Here is a 21599-nt window from a genome sequence, read left to right on the forward strand (position 1 = left end):
ACATTGAACCAAGTGTCTTAGCTTTGGGGTCCATATGTCCAGTCAGGACACCACAATGATCCTTCTTCTGCTAATCGATCACTCAGACAATTTGAAAAATTCTAAGGCTTATTTTCATTTGTCCATATGTCCTTCTGTTAGTCAAATATCCCAAGTTCTTTTAAAAGCACAAAGCCAACAGATTTAATACAGATCCAATATCCTATGCTTCCTTTCGGGCATTGGGATGAAAATTCCCATTGTTTTTTCCCCCCCTCACATCAAATATTCTGAAGTATCTGCATTTCAAGTCAATTTCAGGTTGGGGAAGTGGGCACTTCACGAGAAGAAAGAATCCTATGTAAACTCTCTTAACTCTATGAGACATTTAAGAGCAGTGGCTAATTCCTGTGTCCCACAGAAGTCAGTTCCAGGGGCAGGCAAATGGCGGTGGCCTTCATCCCCAACAGTGTTCATCCTCTCAGCGGGCTGGGCATGAAAACATAAGTGTGAGCCATATGTCCATCTTCTGAATTGATGGGGGGCCTGCAAGGACCCCTGGATCCAGAGAAGGACAGACTGAGAAATCGAAGGAAATCTGTTGAGGAAGTAAGGGAGCGAATACCTCATGCACTTTCAAGCTTAGCAAAGTGCCAGAGGCAGAGTTTTAGGGAAACACATGAACAGACAGCCTTTCCCGAGGACAGAAGGAGCCTCCGACAACCGGCATGAACAGAACACGACACACCAACCCTCACCCTCCTGAAGGAGCCTTGGTTGCAGCAGTGTTTTCAGAACCTTAACCCAGCATCCCTTTCAGAAAGGAAAACCAGCTGGAAAACTTGTTACAGATGGAAACTACTCACGTACCAAAGAAACGTGGCAGCCGCCACAGGCAGAGGAGTCGGCAGGAAGGTGAGTGATGGACACGAAGGTTTATGCAGGATGTGCAGTGACCGCCAAGGCTGCCTTCACACACCCGTCGCTGAAGATCCCAGAGACTTCAAGAGGGGAGCTCACAGCAGGGAAGCCCAGGGGCGTCCCACCTCTCAAAGGAAGATAGACGACCACCAACAGCCCCCCAGCCTCTCTGCAGAGGCAGTGATTTTCAGGAAGCAACATTTGGGAGGGGTTCAATTATCTTTAAAGAACACACAGCACTTGGCTCTTAAAAACTCCAACTCTAGGTTGCTTTTGATGTAACGTTTATCAGTGTCGGTACCATTGACATTTCGGGCCATAACTCTTTGTTATGGGTGCTACCCTGCTCATCTCGGGACAGTTAACAGCTTTCCTGGCCTCTCCCCACTGGACGCCAGCCACCCCCTCCCAGGGTTGTGACAATCAAAAATGTCTGCAGACATTGCCAAATGTCCCCCCGGGGGTGTCAAGTTCACCCTCAGCTAAGAATCATTTCTCTGCCCTAATATGTTTGTGTGGTTAAACCTGGGTGGGAGTCTTTCAGGTCATTTCCATTTTTCCCTTTATTTTTAGTTACTCTACAACGAATATGTGTACATTTATCTTCTATAGTGAAAAATGAAGCTACTATCATGTACACAACTATAGCACTATTCATTAAACAATTATAGGCACACGCTTTTGAGCAAAGTCTGAAAAAATTGTGGATAGAAGATTTATGGAAGGTATGATATGGGAATCACAAAGGAAATAGAGAAAAACAGTTCTTCGAAGACGATTTAGCAAAAATTCATCTCAAGATGTGGGAATGGTAAAGTGTGGCCCAGAAAGAGCTTGACTGGTGACCGGGGGCAGTGACCCGTGCGGATGGAGCCCTGTTTGGTGTTCTCATTAGATTCCGCAGGCTGAGCAGACCTGTGCTCCGGGCTGCATAAGCAGTTCTTCTCCGCACTGATTGCCTTTGAGTTGAGCTGGGCCCAGGGCACCAGACCTCGCCTATGTTGTAGGCTCAGGGAGAAGGGTACCTCTTCACATACTTCCTTCCATCGCAAGGTGTGGCACTAGGTTTCACTCACTTTGTGTGTAGGGGGTTATTTTCATTCACCCAGTTGTTTAGAATTTATGGGGTGTGGAAATAGAGCCACTAATAGATGTTTTCAGGAGGAAAACCTACCTCCTGTGGAAGAGGTGTGTAAAATCCTAGAACTGACGAACAGCCAGGGAGAGGATGACGGTGCCTGTCAAAGGTTCTGATACCTCCGCTGCTCAGCTCCACGTGGACCGCAGCCCTGGGGATGGGGTTGGAGGGGGTCCCAGAGCACGACTCTTAGAGCTGCGGATGCCCTGGCCACAGAGGTGGCAGGAGGCACAGCGGCTGTCACCCCTACAGATACACTGCAGCACCTCAGAACGTGCTCTCGTTCCCCACAAGAGATACCCACCGTACGCTCACGTTTGGTTATGTGTGAGTGTGTATGTATATATGTTGCGAAGTAGAGAAGCGACAACATTTAAAAAATGCTCAATCCCTCTGACATGCTTGGAATGACAAGAGATGTGAAAGCAACTCAGAAATAGATTCCCTTTTATGAACCCACTGACGGGTTTCAATCAGAAGGCATGAAGTAGGAAGCAAATTACTATTGTACTTTTAGGTGAGAAAAACAAAGGCAGGCAAACTCTGCCTTTGAAGCAAAATACTCATCTGTCTAAAAGGCTTCTCCTTCTGGGGCTAGGCACGCACTCTGCAGTGAATGGTGCCAACACTCACTCCGCACTCGCTGTGTGCCGGGCTCCGCTCTGAGTGCCTTCTGTATTCCAGCTCTTCATCCTCAGAACCACCCTGGGGACAGTCCCCCTCTCCTGGGGGAGGACACTGTGGGACACAGCAGGTGCTCAGTAAATATTCTGTGAATGGAATGAATAAGCCAAACTACCACCAGTCACTTTATTTTGTCTTTGCTCTTAGTAACAACTCATTCTTTCCCCTCCGAATTTCTTTCACAGTCAGTATTACACATTTGTTCTTCAAAACTGGCAGAGTCATTTCTACAAAGACTCAGAAGAACAGAACACTCTGGTTAATAGAATTATGCTCTAAATTAAACCATTAGATCAGAAACTGTTTGGATTTGTGGACAATCTCAAAAGACCATGACTCCAGAATCCATCTCTCTTACCAGGGATGTCTGCCTGTGCCAAAAACACAAACAAGGAGATACGGATGACATCTGTTTTCCTGAAAGAGCATCAATGGCTTATGAGTTCATGATGAAAACAAACACACATGAAGGTAAATCATAGGAAATTGCTGTTTCTGCAGGTCAAGAACATCAAATAGTAACAATTTTATATGGTTCAACTTAATAGATTCTGTCATATTTTAATGCAGTGTGATGGTACAATTTCATTTTTTAAGTGAACGGTGAAGGAGAGAACAGTTACCGGAATTTAACTCGATGGTGTTGTCTTACGGTGCACTTCAGTTCCCACAGTAAATTATGTCACATTTTTAATACGCTCTCCCTTACATATTAATTTAACTTATTTCTATTGTAAGTCCTTGTTTATCTATTAATTTTAAGATTATGTGGATAAGGGATATTCATTCACACATATTCCAAGGAGTCTTTGAGGCATCGCCCACTCAAATAGAGTATTTAATGTTAGTAACAGGTTTCATGCTGCTAAACATGTTCTACTTTATAGACGATGTAAATATCTTTTTAAAAAACACATTTCCAGAAATAAATGTAATATTTCATTATAAAATGTGACGCTTTCTTTCAGGTTAGTCCCCTACTAAGCTATTGAGAGGACACTTTCTGACAACAAAATATTAATAACAATTTATGTTTACACTCCAGAACTTCTCATAAAGTCTTAATATGGCCACTTCAAGTAGCCCAAAGTGTGTGATATCAAGAAAACCTGTGCCCGACATGCTCCCTCTGCCCGTGACTGCCAGGATTAGCTAGTGAGCCAGGGTCCCTAAGTGTAACCAAGTTACCACCATTTGGTAGTATTTGTATGTTTTAAGTATCTCATCTTTCTGGCAATAAACCAAATTCTAAAAATTATAAAAGGAACGGTCCTCATGAAATGTTTTACAGTATGGTACACTATACCCTGGGTAAACATGCAGAAATTGTATCTTCTCCAGAAGTGTGCTTGTCAGGAAATGATAAACAGAGAGGCCATAGGACACCCACCTGAATAAATTCTGCATCCAACCTGGCAAACATTTTTGGATACTAGCTGGGTACAAAGCGATGGGTCCGCCCTGCACGCTAGGTCCCCCGTTGCTCTAAGAGACCCACATGCATGAACCAACCACCCACAGGAAGCAGAACAACAGCAGGGCTGGAGCCTAGAGAGAAGAAGGAGTTCTCACTGACACAGAAGAATCGGATTCATGTCTGCCATCCCAGGCCTTTGTGGTCCCGGCACTCCTGTGCTCACTCAGGAGCCTCGTAACAGGGATCTGCAGGGGGAAGCTGGGCGTGAGTCCTCCACGTGCACGCACAACCCCCACTCCTCCATGAACTGCGTGAGATAGGCCTCACTTTCCTTTGGTGGCCCGTCTGGAGCCTGGTCTGCATAGAGTCTGGACAAAAGGCCGTCCTCCAGGAGCTCCCCGTGCTCAGGGCGCTCACGTCCCTCTGGGTCGTGTTCAAAGCTGGATATTGAAGGTATACATAGCCTGCCGGTCCGAGGGTCCCAGTCGGCCAGTGTGGTGGCCGGCTGTTCCTCTGGCCCCTGTTCCCTGTCCACGTGCTCCTGTGGCAGGTGGTCCAAGTCTCTGAGCTGAGGGGCGTATGAATACAGCAGTGTTTGTGGGCCTGCGTCTGCTGAAGCTGCCTGTCGCTCAAATAATTGTCCTCGTCGGGGCCCCTCCTCCTGCAAATTGAGCTCCTGGTCTGCAGGTCCCACACAGATGTCAGCAGGTCTTAGGCTGTATTCATATTCAGCGACTGCCGGATCTGTGGCTGTTGTTCTGCCGAGTGGCTCTTGCTGGGGTAGGGAAGTACCCCTGGCGGTTTCCTCAGAGTCACAGAGAACGCCCATCAAGTGGGAAGAGTACCCCAGGTGTTTCACCTCCACTTCCTCCTGCTGGGGCTCCCGGTCCTCGCTGGGCTCTCTCAGGGCCGATGCATCATTGCTTTTTTCCATTACACGTACATCCTTAAGAGAAATTTTAGCATCCTCCAAAACACTGAGGGTGATAAAGTTAATCACGATTTTTTTCAGCAGGCACAAAGAATCTTTTGTCAAATTCATTTCCATAAATCAAAATCTATAAAGAGAGAAGAGAAGAGCTTTTACCTTTTCACTTTAGAGAGACAGTAAAAACAGCTGTTAAGTAGAATTTATACTGTCATCAGCTAGTTTTAAAGACCTATTCTTACCCACTCATGGAAGGGAAAGTGATGTTCGGAATACACAGAAAACTTGCACATGCAGGCCAGGGACCCAGACACGCAAGACGCAAACGGCAGTAAAAAGCGGCTCCCGCGGGGGCATTTATTGTCCAGGGACCCGGCTCTGACTGCCCTCCTCTAGCTGGCTGAGGGAATTCAGGGGAGTTATCTAATTTCTCAAGCCTCGGTTTTTAATTCTGTAAAATCAGAATTTCTGCCACAAGAGGAGTGGCGAGGACTGAGCATGAGAGAGTTTTTAAATTGCCTTGTTGATTATAGTTTACTCCGTCCTTGTTAATAAGCTGTGGTCATCTGGGCTACCAGCCCTTTCTGGCTGTTCTCTGGACATGAATGAGGATGGGCACGAAAGCTGATGTAGAAAGGGAGAGAACAGGAGGGTGTGAGTACTCACACCCCTACACCCCATTCTATGACGCGATAATAAGGCCTAAAAAGGAAAGCCACCTGCCAATTTGCGGCAGATAGAGAAACTCTAAACCATGTTGGGAAAACTCATTAGAGACTAAATTTGCTGGGGACACGTGGAAGGTGCCCGTGTAGGCTGCCAGTGACGAGGTGGATTACAATTCTCATTGTCCGCCCTGAGCCGTGAGTTCATTTAGCATCGCAAAATATGCAAAGCAGCCTCATTCTTCTACAAAAGTTTTGGTTTCAAAAAGTCACATGCGGTCAATTCCCTTGTGAATTTTCCTCCCAGGAGCGGTCTCCATATGCCATCAGAAAACTAACTCTGAAACCTACAGGCAGGCAGAATAAGAGAAACGTTTTAAAGTCAAACTAACAGGAATACGTGTGCATGGTGTACATAAGGACATATGTTTCAATAATTCCCAAAGAAATCATTTTTATTGTTAAAATAGGTTCAGCCCTTTGGAAGCCTCAGCACGTGGTCCAGAGCGTGAGGTTTGTTCCTCCGTCTACTTTCTTGCCTTTCCCTGCTGTGGATGGTTAAGTCCTGGCCATTCTCTTCCTACATGTGTCTCCATTCCACGTGTTTGTCCCCACTCTCCTCTTAGACTGCCTTTCTCTCTCCACTGGACTCCTGCCACTGTCTCCTCGCTACTCTCCTTGTTTCTGGTCCCGTTCCTCCTAAAGTCGTCTTAGACCACCCCCCAGCTGGATCTAAAGCACAACATCACCACACTGCTCCCAGCTCAAGACCCCACAGAGAGTTCTCTTTGCCAGCAGAATAAAGCCCGAGCTCCCTGGAATAACACCCCAATTCTTCGGTCACCCGGCCGTTGCCTCCCACACTCCTGTCCCGGCTTTTGCAGCTCCCCATCAGGACCCCACGGTTTAGCAACCCTAGGTGGCTTCCCGAGGGTCCGCCCACCTTCATCCTGCTGCTTCCTCTGCCCGCAGCAGCTGCCCCGACTCCTGCTCACCTTTCCTGACCAAGCCCAGGCGTGAAGCTTCTCCTGATCCAAGTGGGGCTCCCGCGCCCTCCCGGCCCCACCCCCTCAGAGGCCCCAGTGCTGGCTTTCATCTTAGCCTTCATGAGTCCTTTTGAAATCCTAGCCCCCAGCTAGACTTGAACTCTGGGAGGGCAAAGATCACGACTTAATCCATCTGTGTACCCAAGACCTAGTCTAATCTGGTCCTTGCATATAGAATTTTTGTCGAAGATAAGGAGTCTTCGTCTTTGCTTATGTTACTGAGTTAATCTCATACAGAAGAGTTTTTTAATTCAACTCTTTAACTTTAAGCCACTCTGCCCGTGAAGTGCCTCCGTGTCTATCCTCCTGGACGTGTGTTGCTGTCCAGACTCCTGCCACCCGAGGGCTCACCAGATTTGCTGGGTGTTTCTCTTTGCTGACGTGGGTGTATCTGTACAGGGAGTAGCCCATCACAGAAAAAAGCAACACGGTAACCGATGCAGGCAAAACATACCAGAAGAGGATTTTAACCTTCAGCGCTGATGCTGGATCTGTGAGAAAAGGCGAGGGGGCGTAGACAGTTGTGACTGGGGGAACACTGGCCATGTCAGGAGGTTCTGGGAGTGTCCCCTACGTTTAGGAATTCAGTTTCCTCGTTTATAAATTGACAAGCTTGAGCTAATTGTTATGAAAGGTTTCAGAATTCTTACTCTCTCCGACAGTAGATGGTCTAAGGACTCATCTCAACCGGTCCAGTAAGGATGCACCAGCAACCGAGTCAGCAGATAGCCCAGCGTTCCACGTCTGGCTGTGAGATTCATGCTGGTCCTTCTATTGGAAGGTGAGTGTGTCTGACATTCAGGCAACTCACAGCACTTCAACCCAGACAGCAAAAGCCGCTGTGAAGATCCCATTATGCTGCCCCGCTTTCCAGCCCACTCATCAGACTCGGTCTCTCCGTACTCAGTAGAGGACGGAATGTAGGTGTCACCTGCTACGCGACTAACAGAACCCTCCTCGTGTGGGTCGGCCAGACTGTCTGGGTGGGTCTGGAGCGTGGGGACGTGTGTGGGGGGTGGCCGAGCTGGTGTGTGCTGAGAACGGCAGTAACTCCCTTCGAGCTCTTGCTGCTGTAGTTTCGTGGCAAGTAAGAGTGCACAGAGGAGGGGGACACCTGGTGACCAGGTCTAACGAGAGCGGCCCAGGCCCACCATGGGTCAGACTGCGTAGCTGATACATAGGGCTCAGTGCCACCAACTCATACTTGTTAAGTCCTGTGGGCTACTTGGAAATTGTGATGGTTAATTTTATCTGTCAATTTGGCTAGGCCATGGGACCCAGATATTTGGTCAAACATTATTCTAGATGTTTCTGAGAAGGCATTTTTTAGATGAAATTAGCATTTAAATTAGCAGACTTGAATAAAGCAGATTACTCTCTAATGTGGCTGGGCCTCATCTAATCAGCTGAAGGCTTTAATAGAAAAAAGACTGGCCACTCTAAGGAAGAGAGAATTCTGCCAGCAGACTGCCTTCAGACCAGCACCCCAACATCAGCTCTTCCCTGGGTCCAGCCCGTGGCCTGCCCTGCAGGGTGTGAACTTAGCTGCCCCTACCATCACGTGAGCCACCTTCTTGAAATCACTCTCTACCTCGATGGATAGGGAGATAGATGCGAAAAATACGTATTTACTGGTTCTGATCTCTGGAGAACCCTAACACAGCAGGAGAGAAAGAAGCAGCCTTAGCACAAATTTCGGGCACTTTCCTTACAGACTAATAAAATCAGCAAGAGTGTCGCGGGAGCATTCTAACCACACAGACGTCGGATTCTCTTGATGCCCAGGCCCAAGAGAAAGCGGCAAAGTCACTGTCCCGTTAACTGCTTAGTTAAAGACTGGAAATAGAAGTGCCACGGACAGTGAGGGTGGCCAAGAACAGCCGGGGGAGAAGTCCAGGTTCGGGGGTCCGACCGCAGGCTCGTCTCCCCCAACGACTCCTGCAAGCGCATCTGTGACCAGGCCTCGTGTGGAAAGGAGCCAACACCACAGTGTAGACGCTGCAGGCGCTGAGGGTTCCCGGCCCCGACTTCAGGCTCCAGCTCGGTCCAGTCCTCTCACTACAGCCCCGGCCTCTGGACTGAACCTGCCCTAATTAAAAAGAGCCCTCACAACCATGACTGGTGTCACTTAGTGTACGCAGCACGTCTGTTGTCATAAACCAATAAGCTGTATCGGCGTTTTTGGGACTGAGGGACTGTGGGAAGCAGAAATGTTCTTTCAAAAAATAGACCCCAAAGAGGCAAGTGATTTTTTGAAAGAGTTGGCCCTCAGACAGTGTCTTGGGCAGGTGCCGGGAGCCATGGAAGAGCTGGGCTACTGTGGAAAGGGCAGCACCTGAGGTGGAGCGTGGCCAGGCTCCTGCAGCTGCAGCTCCTGTCATCTGCTCGTCGGCTGCTTCAGCTCTGCCAACCGCTTAATGGTTTCCGCGGGAAATTCATTCCCACCATTTGGCCACTGATCAGGCTGTTAGTACACAGAGCACTCTTCCAAATACAAAAATGGTTTCTTCAGTCTGCTTTGTTCTGCCTTTTGCTTGTAGCCTTTTAGTTTTATTTGACATCTGGCAGAGAACTTTCATTTGAAAGGGCAAGGTGTGATTAGGATTGAGATTCAGAAAGAGAGCTTTTGACTCTGGATATGTACTCACAGAATTCTCTTTTTATTGCCTGGGACAGTTTCACGTTGGGATGTGGGAGGCGTGAGGGAAGCGGAAAATGGGTTCTGTCCCCACGCCCCTCCCAGGGCGGGTGATGGAACCGAGGCTGTGCGCCTGCCCTCGGCCAGCACATTCGGAGGAGAGGAGCCGAAGAGCCACGGATGAAGAGCTGGTCAGTGAAGGTAAATGTGAGGATTTATTTGCAACTTTCAGGTTTTGAATTCAAGGTCCTCTCACTCTGGGGAAGAACATTAAACAAGTGCCGGGCTCCTAACTGTCTCCTAACAGGAATGAGACTCTCAGCCACAGACCCCTAGCAGCCGCGTTCAGAAGACACGAGAAGGAGACAAATGAAAGGAAGGAGAGAGAAGCGAGTGTGGGAGGGAGGGGGTAATTACTGATCTGCGGATTCCAGAGCTCGTACGGCCCAGCGAGCAACATCTGGACACTGCCTGCAGAGCCCGGAATTTGTGTTCCCAAGGGAACGAAAGATTCTGTTTCAAAGGGTAAGAGATCTGAACAGACATTTTTCTGGACAAGATTTACAGATGGCCAACAGGCACATGAAAAGATGTTGAACATCACTAATTATTAGGGAGATGCAAATCAAAACTACGAGATATCACTTCATGCCGTTAGAACGGCTATCACTGAGAAGACAGGAAATAGCAAGTGTTGGAGAGGATGTGGAGAGAAGGGGAACCTCATACACTGCTGGTGGGAGTGCAAACTGGGAGCCACTATGGAAAACAGTATGGAGATTCCTCAAAAAATTAAGAATAGAACTACCATACGATCCAGCTATTCCACTGCTGGGTATTTATCCAAAGAACTTGAAATCAATAATTCAAAAAGGTATCTGCACCCCTATGTTCATCACAGCATTATTCACAATAGCCAAGATTAGAAGCAGCCCAAGTGCCCATCAATGGATGAATAGATCCATTCACACACAATGAAATACTGCTCAGCCATAAAAAGGATGAAACCATCCCTTTTGAGACAACATGGATGGACCTTGAGGGTATTATGCTAAGCAACAGAAGTCAGAGAAAGACAAATACATGATTTCACTCATAAGTGGAAGATAAAAACAACACACATAGATACAAGAATTGGCTTGGTGGTTACCACAGGGGAAGTGGGGAGGGAAGAGGGAGAAAGCCGTGACGGGGCACACGTGTGTATGGTGAAGGATGGTAATCAGTCTTGAGTGGTGAACGTGATGTAGTCTACACAGAAGCTGAAATACAAAAACGTACACCTGAAATTTCTGTAATGTTATAAACCAATATTAACACAATTTTAAAAAAGTATTTTTAGGATAATGTTTTGTTTCTAGCAATAAAATTGTCTGATGTTCATGAAGACCACAGGACTTCTACTGAGCAGAGGGATTATAATTTTAAAGAAGAAAAAACAAGTGTGTACAAATTCCTAATTGTTATTTTCCAAGGCGGAGGCTTCTTGGCAGCGCGCTCTGGGACAGCAGCTGGGAGTTCCCTGTGGGGTGAGAGACCCCTGACGTTGGCCCAGCTCAGGCAGAGTCCCAGGCCGCTCAGAGCATTCCTGGTGATGGTCGTTTCTGTCTCCACCTGTTTCTGGTAGACACGAATCTGCCAAAACCTTGTCTACACTGCCATACTTCCTTCCAGATTTATTCGAGTTCCTTCCTCAGACCAGCCGGGACTTTTTAAGCTTACCTTTCAAAGTACTGACACACTGCTTCTCAGAGGGCTGAGCAAGACGAGGAGGCCCCGGGACGAAGGACGCCATGTGGACACAGTACAGAGTGTCTGGCTCCAGCCAGCTGAGCACCAGCATCTGGTTGGTCACACACTGGGACCACTAGGATAGGGAATTGCAAACAGCAGTTAGAGCCAAGGATTTCCAGCACCACCCCAGACAAATGACTCCAGGAGGAAAGAAGAGACCGGGATACCGTTAAATCGTTTACTGTCACTACAAGCTTTCTTTCCAGCAACAGCTTTAAAATACCCTTTCCTCTGGGTCACAGAGTGTGGTCAGGACTGGAACAATTCTAAATAATAACACAAGGATGGATTTCTTATTCAGCTTTGTCCTGTGTTCTTGCTAACATTTTTTCCTTTCTTGGGGAGTGACTGACAGATGTCATGCAAGTAAAAGTTCTCCACCAAAGTGGGGTGGACGATCGCCCTACACCCCAACAGCAACCTCACACCCATTAACAGAGCATTTCTGTAAAGGAACTCTGCAGGAAGTTCTCTGAATTTCTACACATCAGCTTCAACGGCGTCCTGACGGCATCTCTTTCCAACTTCACATCTTCCCAGGTTCACATGCAGAGAATGGAAACATCAGGGCTGCTTGCTCCAGTATTGGCTGTGAAAAGCGACACGGATTCATTCCATTTCAGACTTACCATTTTATTTGCTTTAGTGTTATATATGGACACGTGATACTTCAGATTAGAATAGATTTGTTGCATGGAAATAGAACTTTCTTCTGGATCTTTCTTCCACTTCTCTGGAGCCGTCAGAACAATAGAAATGGATTTCTTGTCAGTAGTCAAAGCAACCTCTGGTGGGCCAATTCGTGCTTAAAGGGGAGGGGAGAGGGAATTATCATGTTCAGACGTAGAAATCACCTTGGATAAAGTTTCAGTACAATCCTACTGGGGTCAGCGCTCTGAAGCCCACCCGCTTATTCGAGATGCCTCAGAACGCTCCAAGAGGGGCCCAAGTCATGCCTAATCTTGAAATAGTTGTTTCACATGCCCTGACACAATGTTCAAACAGCACACGCAAGTGTTGTATGGCTTAGTTCCTAGTCACAGGGATAAACAGTGCTGGATGGTGGAAATACGATTGAAAGTGTCTACAACACTCGCGTGACTTGAAAAGTTGATGATAAATAAACTTCACATGATTTGGTAAGTGGTAAAAATCAGACACGGAGAAATGAACTGCTAAAGACCTTCGGAGACGTGATTGGAATGATCTAGAACAGAGGTTAGCAGAGTTTTACCATAAAGGTCAAGACAGTAAACATTTTAGGCTCTGCAGGCCATGCGATCTCTGTTGCAACTATTATTTACATAAATCTAAAAACTTTTCATGGCTCTTGGCCTCTAGGAAAATGGAAGGGGAGTTTGCTGCATTTGGTCTGAGGGCACAGTTTGCTGACTTCTGACCTGGAAGGGCACCGGGAATGGCACAAGGCTCCAGCTCCAGGACCGAGGAGAGCTTGTAATTTCCTTATGGCCCCTCTGAGTGGGTCCTGCATGGCTGCGTCGACCACAGACCAGGGGACGGAAACATTTAAAAAGCAAATGTCAGGGAGCTGTTGCCTTAATTCTGAGCTTCACCTAGAAATTATGTCATCCTACTAACGAGTTTATAGCAAGACGAGCCTTTGTTTGGTGATCAGAACAATCTTTAATCAATCTTGTGGACATATATCAATGGTTTATAAACCCAAAACATTTAAAAACAAATCTGTCAGTTCCCCAAATTGCACAGTCTCCAGTGAATAATAAAACAAAATCAAGATTTGATAATATTGACATCTAGTGTCAGTTTCAGATCTGGGAGAGATCTCAGAGATCACTAGGCTAAACCTTTCGCTCTGAAGACGAGCCTCTAAGATCCAGTTGGGGGGAGGCACGAGGCTGTCCACTCCCCCAGCTGATGGGTACAGGGCAGGACAGAACCACGCGGCCCCCTGGCCTCCTGGCGAGGGCGGCTCTGAGGCCGAGACCGTTACACGGAGAGGTCGGATGAACTTGATGTTAATACGTGTTTAACAGACAATTGTTACTTACTTTCTAAAAAAGGATAGAATCGTCCAGTTTGTGCCCCTTTGGAACAATTCGTTCCCCAAACGGCCTTAACTCTGGCGTAATACTGATGTTCGTAGTCAGAGGTTTCAGCAGAGAGGTTGCAGTAGGTCCTGAGGATATTTCTGCATTCGGATTTACTCAGCCACTTCTTTTGCCCGTATCTGCTGAGGAGGAAATTAAATTGATAATGAGCTGCCCTCTGCTTTACAACAGGAGAAAACCAGTCATGAAACAAAACTGAGTGGAACTTAGGGCCTCCTCTTGAGAACAACAGAAGTGCCTGTCATGGAAATAAAATGGAAGCTCCTTTTGCTGCTGGCAATTTTTTCATTAGCTGTCAGGAACATGAGTCAGACTTTCTGTAATTACCTTTTCTGTGAATTATAACGTGGATGGTACATTTTGAAAGCATGTATTTCATTATTATTCTTGGGCTACAGTAAAAATTTTACATATTCTGTGGTCAATTCTTCCAGTAATTGTCCATGTGAGTTTTTAGTCCACCAAGCATACTAGGGTAAGTTTGATGGTTGTTTTAAGAAAAATTAGTCATTTTTTTTCTTGGAAGAAAAATTATCTTGACATTCTCATAAAATGTAAAACGCGACTTGCCATCAAGTGTTCTGGGGAAAATTCGCTAGGTTGGAGTGCGTATCAGAATCTCTATTTTCAGTAATGATAGTGAGGATGATGATGATGATATGAACTAGGATGTTCATATCGATTTTCCCTCTCCTTTAATGAAAACACAACACCCATAGCAAATAGGGAGGGGGAAATACTCTTAGCACTTCTCAGGTGGGAGAGACTGAGGTACAGAGAGTTTAAGCAACATCTGGTGAGTCAGTAAAGAGACAGGGTCACCCAGGAGGCTGCTGAAGGGATGGGAGCAGGTGTGCTGGGTTTCAGGAAGCTAACTCTGGTGGCAGCGTGGAGGACGGACTGGGTTAGGAGAGGCACCCCGGGAGCAGGTTAGAGGCTCCTGCGGATCCAGGGGGCAGGTGCAGGAGTCTTGGACAAGGATGGTGGCAGTAGAATGAATGATAGGACAAAAGGAAGACATATTTGGAGTCAGGACTTGGTGATCGAGTGCACGTGAGAGATGAGGGAAATGAAGGTATTGAGGACGACGTGTCTTTCTGTCTGAGACAAACGTGTGGAAGAGTGGTAACATTTACCAAGGAAAGGAATACCGAAGAGGAGTGGGTTTGGGAAGGGGGAATGGGGGTAGAGAAGGAAAGATAATGAGTTCCATTTGGGACATGCTGAGCTCAAGGCGTGTAAAAGATGTGGGCCCTGGGGCTCAGGAGAGAGTGTGAGAAGGAGGCAGCAATTTTGAAATCAGTGGCATAAAACTGCTCATTGAAGGCACAGGCGTGAATGAAATGATCCACGCAGACAAAGCAAAACCTAAGATAGGCTTCAGAAGCATCGAGATTTCAAGGTTGAAAACAAAGTGCCCTTAGTAACAGCAGCTACAGAGGGAGCAGAAAAACAGACGTCGCGAAAGTCAGGGAGACAGCGTGTCTTGAGAAGGAAATGACTTTTTCAAGAGTTGCCAAAGCTTGAGAGTGTCTTCCCTTCTCAGAATATGGCAACAGATTCTTGAAAGTAAAGACTCCTGTTTCGTAAGTGCCACACCTGCCAGAAGACGTTAGAAACAGAGTTCGATCTTGTTAACCAACTTGACCATCCTAGTGGTCACCACTGCCTAGGGGCTTTCAAACTTTTTCTGACTGTGAGCCACAGAAAGAAATACATTTTACATTGTGACCCAGCTCCCCCAAACATCCCTATATCTAACATACTAGAACACAGCTTTTACAGGATAATGCCTAAGCGTTATTACGTGCCATGTCTTCGGTTGTTTTCCATCCAATCCACTCCACGCCATTCCAATCCTTTCCATGAAAAATAATGCTCGTTACGTCGCTCTAAATTGACTTCATGGCCCACCAACAGGTCTTGACTTGTGGTTCGAAGAATATTGCCATTGCCTGTGTGACTCTCCCTCCTCAAACTTCCTTACTCTGCCGAGGGCAGGTTGCTTCCCGAGACAGATGCTGATGAAGGAGAAAATGCTCTTTACTAAATTCTGGACAAAATGCTTTGCAAGTCTGACCAGCTGATAGACATGAATCAGTCAACAAATACTCTAGTAGTGATGCTGATGCACAGCAAAGAGTCATGTGGGGCCTCAGAAGTCTGATTGTTTTCTGGTGATGGCAGGAAACATTCATGGAGTGCCTACTGTGTGCCGGGCCTGGTGCTTAGGATTTGCACGTTTTATCTCATCTAATTATCATAACGACCTTAGACTTATGTGCCATTATTTTCATCCCATTTTACAGATGAGGAAACTGAGGCTTGGCGAGGTTAAGGGAGCCCTCCTGGTCACATGACTGGTAACAGGCACATCCAGGATTGGAACCACTTTTCCCTAAAGCCAAAGCTTGTGCTTTCAGTGCAACGCTGTATTTTCTTCATTGAATTCTTTTGGCAGATATAATTTAAACTTTTGTCAAAATTTCATCTTTTAAGATGTGGTATATATACACAATGGAATACTGCTCAGCCATAAGAAATGATGAAATCCAGCCATTTGTGACAACATGGATGGACCTTGAGGGTGTATGATGAGTGAAGTAAGTCAGAGGGAGAAAGTCAAATACCATACGATCTCACTCATAAGTAGAAGATAAAAGCAATGACAAACAAACACATAGCAATGGAGATTGGATTGCTGGTTACCAGAGGGGAAGAGGGGAGGGGGAGGGCAATAGTGGTGCTTAGGCACATGTGAGGGGATGGACTATAATTAGTCTTTGGGTGGGGAACATGATGTAATCTACACAGAATTCAAAATATATTACGATGTACATCTGAAAGCTATATAATGTTGTAATCCAATGTTACCGCAATCAAACAAAAAAAGAAAATAGAAAAAAGAGACCAGAAGACTCACAAAAGTATTCTTGTATGTCTGGGTGGTAAGATTACAACTAATTTAGATTTTCTTTCTTATAAATTTAAATATGTTACTTTCAATACCCAGTATGCCTTTGTATGATAAATATATGTACATATGTACGTAATAAAAAAAAATTTCATATTTACTTGGAAACAAACTTCACTGAAAAGTATAAAAGTATAATACCTAAGCTGTCGGAGGTTACCCGGCTGGATTCCGGCCTGCTGATGGACCCGGACTGTCTGACTTGGCACTCAGCATGGACCCTGTCCGTGAGATGTGGCCCTGTGTTCTGTGCGCCTTCCACTTGCACGGGCATGTACGAACTCCAGCACGGCAAGTTTCTTTCCCAATATTCTTTTTTGAAGGTTGCACAATCTAAATAATCTGTTCTCATAGAGCAGTGACGACTCTCCCTATTTTTTTTTTTTTTTATCCTTTCCTGAATCACAGAAACGTGAAGGACAGAGCAAGCTCTTTGCTCCACCTAATGGAAGAGGAGGCCAAGGCACCTCAGGAGCCGTTTCTCTTCGCAGAGGGACATCTGCTATCCTAACACACCAGCTCCTGAGAAAGTCCTCGGAAATGAGAACAGGGTTCTAGATAAATGAAGTCAGTCTGAGGAGCAGCTGAAGTCTGTCACTGTCGTTAGGGGTCAGAATTTTCTTTTCAAAGACCAAAACGACATTATTCTTCTTTTTGTAAATATGGCGCGTGTTTTTTCTTAACTCAAACAATCAGAAAAGTATAATCAGAGAGAAACAAATCACCCTGACACCCATCACCCTGAAACGTCTGGTCCACACGCAGCTGGACATCTTGTTATGCTCACAGATACACAGAAGAGGGATCAGACAGCTGAACACATAGCCAAAAACAAAATCATCCCGTACCTGTGGTTTTAGTCAAAGTGGTACATTTAACTCGATTTGAACTTTAATAGAAAAAGAAGTTGATGTGAAATCAAAGGAACTGGTGCAGTTCAAACGTCTGATCACCACAAAAGATAATAGTTCTAAAAGATCTTTTACATTGAGAAAATGATTTATGAAAAATATTGAGAATTTAGTTATCAAAATGAAATATTTCCATTTTAGATCACATTTAATGGCTTCCTACTGTGAAAGTCAGTACACCTCCAGTTTTTCCTCACCTTCTGATTTGTTTATTATTGTTTAGGTTCAAACATTTTCAAGGGGCTTCGATAGCCGCATCCCCCAGCACTCTTTGGTCCTAGTTTGGCACTGAGATGGTCTCGGGGCACGACGCGGGTCTCCCGGCCCTCATCCCGCCCTTACTGAGCTCTTTGTCGAGGCTCATCCTTCTCTCTCGGTCAGCCAGATGTTATCTTTAGTTAGTGGTTTGCTCCCCTTAAGAAGGTCTTGGGGAAGTGTATCCCGATTTTCTACCTGCTTGAAAATACATCTTGACTTGATAAGAGGCTCAGGCCACACCTATTTCTCCTTAGAAGATGCATCACTGTCTTCCGTTGAGTGTGGCCAGACAGAAATCACCCCATCCTTCGCCACTTGAGTCCTGCTTTTGGTGGGATGACCATGAGTCATTTCATTTTCTTAGAGTTCAATAACTTCACCAGGATGTCCTTCTTTCCTAGACACAGCATGCATTTATCAGTTCCAGATAGTCATTATTACCTGTTCAGCTGTTACCATCACTTAGCTGTGACAGGATTTTCATCTCTATATAACGTTTTTTATTTTCCTTTTCCTAAGCTCTGCCCACTTGCTTAAAAAAAGTTCTTCCTCTTGTCTTAGAATCCCTTCTTTGATTGTTATTTCTTCTTTGAGCTTTACCATTAGAGATCATGTTGTTTATGGACTCAACCGATGGACAATTATTTGTCTGAACTTTTCTCCTATTTCTACGAGAAAGCTTTCAGAAACTTTTAATTTGTGCTCCTTTTTTGGCTTTCCCTTCTGGTAATTACGGCTAGATGTTGTGCGGGACTCTCTGAATGGGGCTAGCTGCTTACTGGATATCAGGCGAATGAGTGTAAGAGTGAGGGTCTGTCACACACCTGCTCACCGAATCTCACTCCCTCTGTCAGGGAGCCTGCCCCCCTCAGGGTTGGACTGCAGAGGCTGATGTGGCTCCGACACATCTGTAAGGCCATGGCCTCTCTGAGCTGCCTCCCAGCCATCGCCACCAGCCCTCCCTCCTGCTCCCGTCTCACGAGGGGCTCCTCCCTGGGCTGCGACTGAGTCTCTACAATGGAGACATCACTTGAAACTGATTTCCCCTTCAGCTCCTCCTTCTCTGACATTTCGTGGCACCAAACTGGGCTGTCCCAGTGGGGACCTTTCCTCAGTTTCTGATGGTGGCAATCCTTGGATTCCATATCCTTAGATTGTTAGGTGAGCCTCTTAGCACTGGGACATTTCTTGCTGTGAAATTATTTTCTACTCTTGGAGTTTGAGAAAGTATAGGTTTACTTTCAGCCTCTGCAGTGTTTTCTTTCAGATTTCACAATATTTGGCTGGTATGCTTCATAGTTTGTGGCTTGGGGTTGTGGCCAATTCTTTCCTTTCTGTGAAGATGGGCATTGTCAACTGTTTTGCAATCCTTCTCGCTTGCAATGAGTTTTGAGGGGGAGGTGAGGAGTGAAAATGTCTATTCGTGACTCTCTTTAACAGGAGCAGCTAGTTGCACAGAATGCTGCACTGAGTTCCACTTTAAAATGTCTAAAATTCCAATATGTTTGGGCATTTCAGAGAAGAAGGATTTTCTTGTTTGCTCAGCCACAGAATCACATTTTGACCAACTTCTTTTCTCCATTTAACTAACTTCCCCTTCCCTGAGCACCTGATGCTTCTGTCTCCATGAAGAAACTCTTTTCTAATTTAATCTAACAAAACATAAAAAGAAAATCTAACATGAAATCTCTAAAACTTTCTTTGCTTCAAACATATTTACAATAAGTAGATGGTTTCTCTTTGCATATTAACAGGAGCCTGAGTCTCGGGTTTGTAAATTCACCAAAAGGAAGAGAAACAACTCACATGAAATACCGCACGGTGTAAGTAACTTCGGCTCCTTGTAGGCCCTCTGGCGGACTCCACTGCAGGATGTTCTTCATGTTTATGGAGGAGAAGGTGATATTTGTAGGCTTAGGCAGACCAGCATGGACACAGGGAACTGGAAGGGAAGAGAGTGGATTCGGAGTCTCAGCGGAGAAAAGAAAACATAACCGCTGTGGCAGCTGGTCTCCAGACATGGCCCCCATGACCTGTGCCTTCCCGGACTCGTGCCTGCTACTCCTCCCAGACTGAACTGAGCTGACCCCATGATGCCCTCCAACCACCAGAACATGGCAGAAGCCACCCTGGGACTAAGCCTCAGGAACGCCTGGCAACTCCCACTTTCGCTCCATGGAGAGTCCTGAGCTGCCGTGTGAAAAGTTGGGCTATCCTGCTAGAGAAACCATGTCAAGAGGCCACGTGAGGAGGGAGAGCTTCAGCGGTCTCAGCTGAGCCCGGCCTTCCAACCAAGGGGCCAGAATGAAGTCCCTGGGAACATTCCAGCTGCCCCAACGTAGGCTGAAACTCCAGGAGAGACTCGCAATGAGGCCTGCAGAGGAACCATCCATGAGCCCCGTGAACCCTCGGAGTTGTGAGAAATAATCAAACGATTGTTCTAAACCACAGAGTTTTGGGGTAGTTTATTGCATATCAGCAGATAACTGAAACAATCCCTTTATTAGATATAGAAGTAAAATTTAGGATCGGTGCCCCTGAAAGGCCAGAGTTTTGGAGGTAGGAGTTGGGGTTAGTTTACTAAAGTATATAATAAAGCAATAATTAGAAAAGAAACCAGTGAAAGAAGATAATTTTTTAAATTAAACACAGATATGTTCACAACACTGTGCTCTAAGAAAAACTGTATCCTAGAGGGTTAATTTGTAGAAATCCTCCATAGAGAAATGACAAAGAATTGAGAAACTACCAAAAAGTTAGAAGAGGACAAAAGGAAAGTGAAGGATGGTACTTTATAAATGAAAACAAGGATGATTCCTGAATTAAAACGAATGAGAAAATTCGGTGGTAACACGTAAGAAGCAAAATATGAATTTAAACTGTTGGAGAGACCACAGAGTACTCGCTGACAAACAGATTTGACGAAGAACTTATCCTGTCACACACACGCACGTTCCAGTCAATGAACTTGGAAAACATCAAATGTTGATATTGCAAATCAAATTTAGGAATAAAATTTAGCTAAGTCGCTGAAGGCTGGTCCAATGTTGGCTAACGTCCCATAATTCTTGTGTAAATTAGCTGGGACTAATGTCAGAGAAAGGAGTTAGCCTTATGCTTGTGGTAATCCTTGGCTAAGATCAGCTCTAGACAATGTATTGCAATTCCGCGAGCCAAATGAAAAGAAAGAAAAAATTCTTTACTTTAGAATTAAACTTTGTAACATGACCCTGATCTTAAGCCAAAATAATCTCTTTAACATGAGGCAGAGACACCAAAATATTGGTGGTTGAGTGTGTGTTTGTGTGTGTGTATATTTTCTGTATTTGTAATGACTCCCACTTTTAACCTTCATCATTTTTTTCATATCTCAGTCTTATGTTTAAGAAGAAAGTTAAATACCCAAAGAGAAGCACTACCAACTGATCACTGTGTGGGTGTGCGTGGGAGGAGGAGCGAGGCTCTCAGACGGACACCCACCTGACACCCGTCTCATTTCTATTCTGCCATCTCTTTGGAACCACTGTATTTCATCTGGCATTGGCTTTTTCGGGAGGTTATATGCAGTGAGTAATTATCAATGATTTAATACTGCTCTGTGCTATCACTGGGTTCTAAATTTTAATCAAATTTTTGAGGACAAAACAGAGAACATGGGGAAGCAATGCCATGAAGTATAGTATTTCCCAACCCTTCAAAAGTGAGGAACGCTTGTAACAAAAAACTCCAAGCATCTTTCCACATCTAAAATGCTGTGTTCTGCGTGTTTAGATGACACAACACAAGAAGAGTGGTTAGTATCCTGCAAGAACTAACACTAAAATAGACCATTTATTATAATATTATGGATGGAAGACATTACCAAATATGGCTCCTCAGAACTAGCTGATAAGGAAGTAGGATGTTCTGGTTGTGGCAACTTGTGGTTAGAGCTGTAAAACACAAGTTATCTTAGACACTATAGTCCAGGCATACTTTTTTTTTTTGGAGGAAGATTAGCCCTCAGCTAACTGCTGTCAATCCTCCTCTTTTTGCTGCGGAAGACTGGCCCTGAGCTAACATCCATGCCCATCTTCCTCTACTTTACATGTGGGATGCCTACCACAGCATGGTGTGCCAGGCAATGCCATGTCCACACCCAGGATCCAAATGGGGG

At 45.5% G+C, this 21599-nt stretch overlaps 1 protein-coding gene across 1 annotated transcript in view; it reads right to left on the reverse strand.

The window, feature by feature from the left end:
- Positions 1-2834: 2834 nt before the first annotated feature.
- Positions 2835-21599, reverse strand: part of IL20RA (interleukin 20 receptor subunit alpha) — a 37848-nt gene continuing 19083 nt past the window's right edge. The window contains 7 exon segments of the mRNA XM_070557320.1: positions 2835-5145; positions 5147-5197; positions 7130-7269; positions 11139-11283; positions 11840-12015; positions 13241-13419; positions 19250-19385. Of these exon segments, the coding sequence (XP_070413421.1) occupies positions 4363-5145; positions 5147-5197; positions 7130-7269; positions 11139-11283; positions 11840-12015; positions 13241-13419; positions 19250-19326 (1551 nt within the window). The 5' untranslated portion in view covers positions 19327-19385 and the 3' untranslated portion in view covers positions 2835-4362.

The sequence above is a fragment of the Equus przewalskii genome, chromosome 9, assembly GCF_037783145.1.
Source record: "Equus przewalskii isolate Varuska chromosome 9, EquPr2, whole genome shotgun sequence".
NCBI classification, from domain to species: domain Eukaryota; kingdom Metazoa; phylum Chordata; class Mammalia; order Perissodactyla; family Equidae; genus Equus; species Equus przewalskii.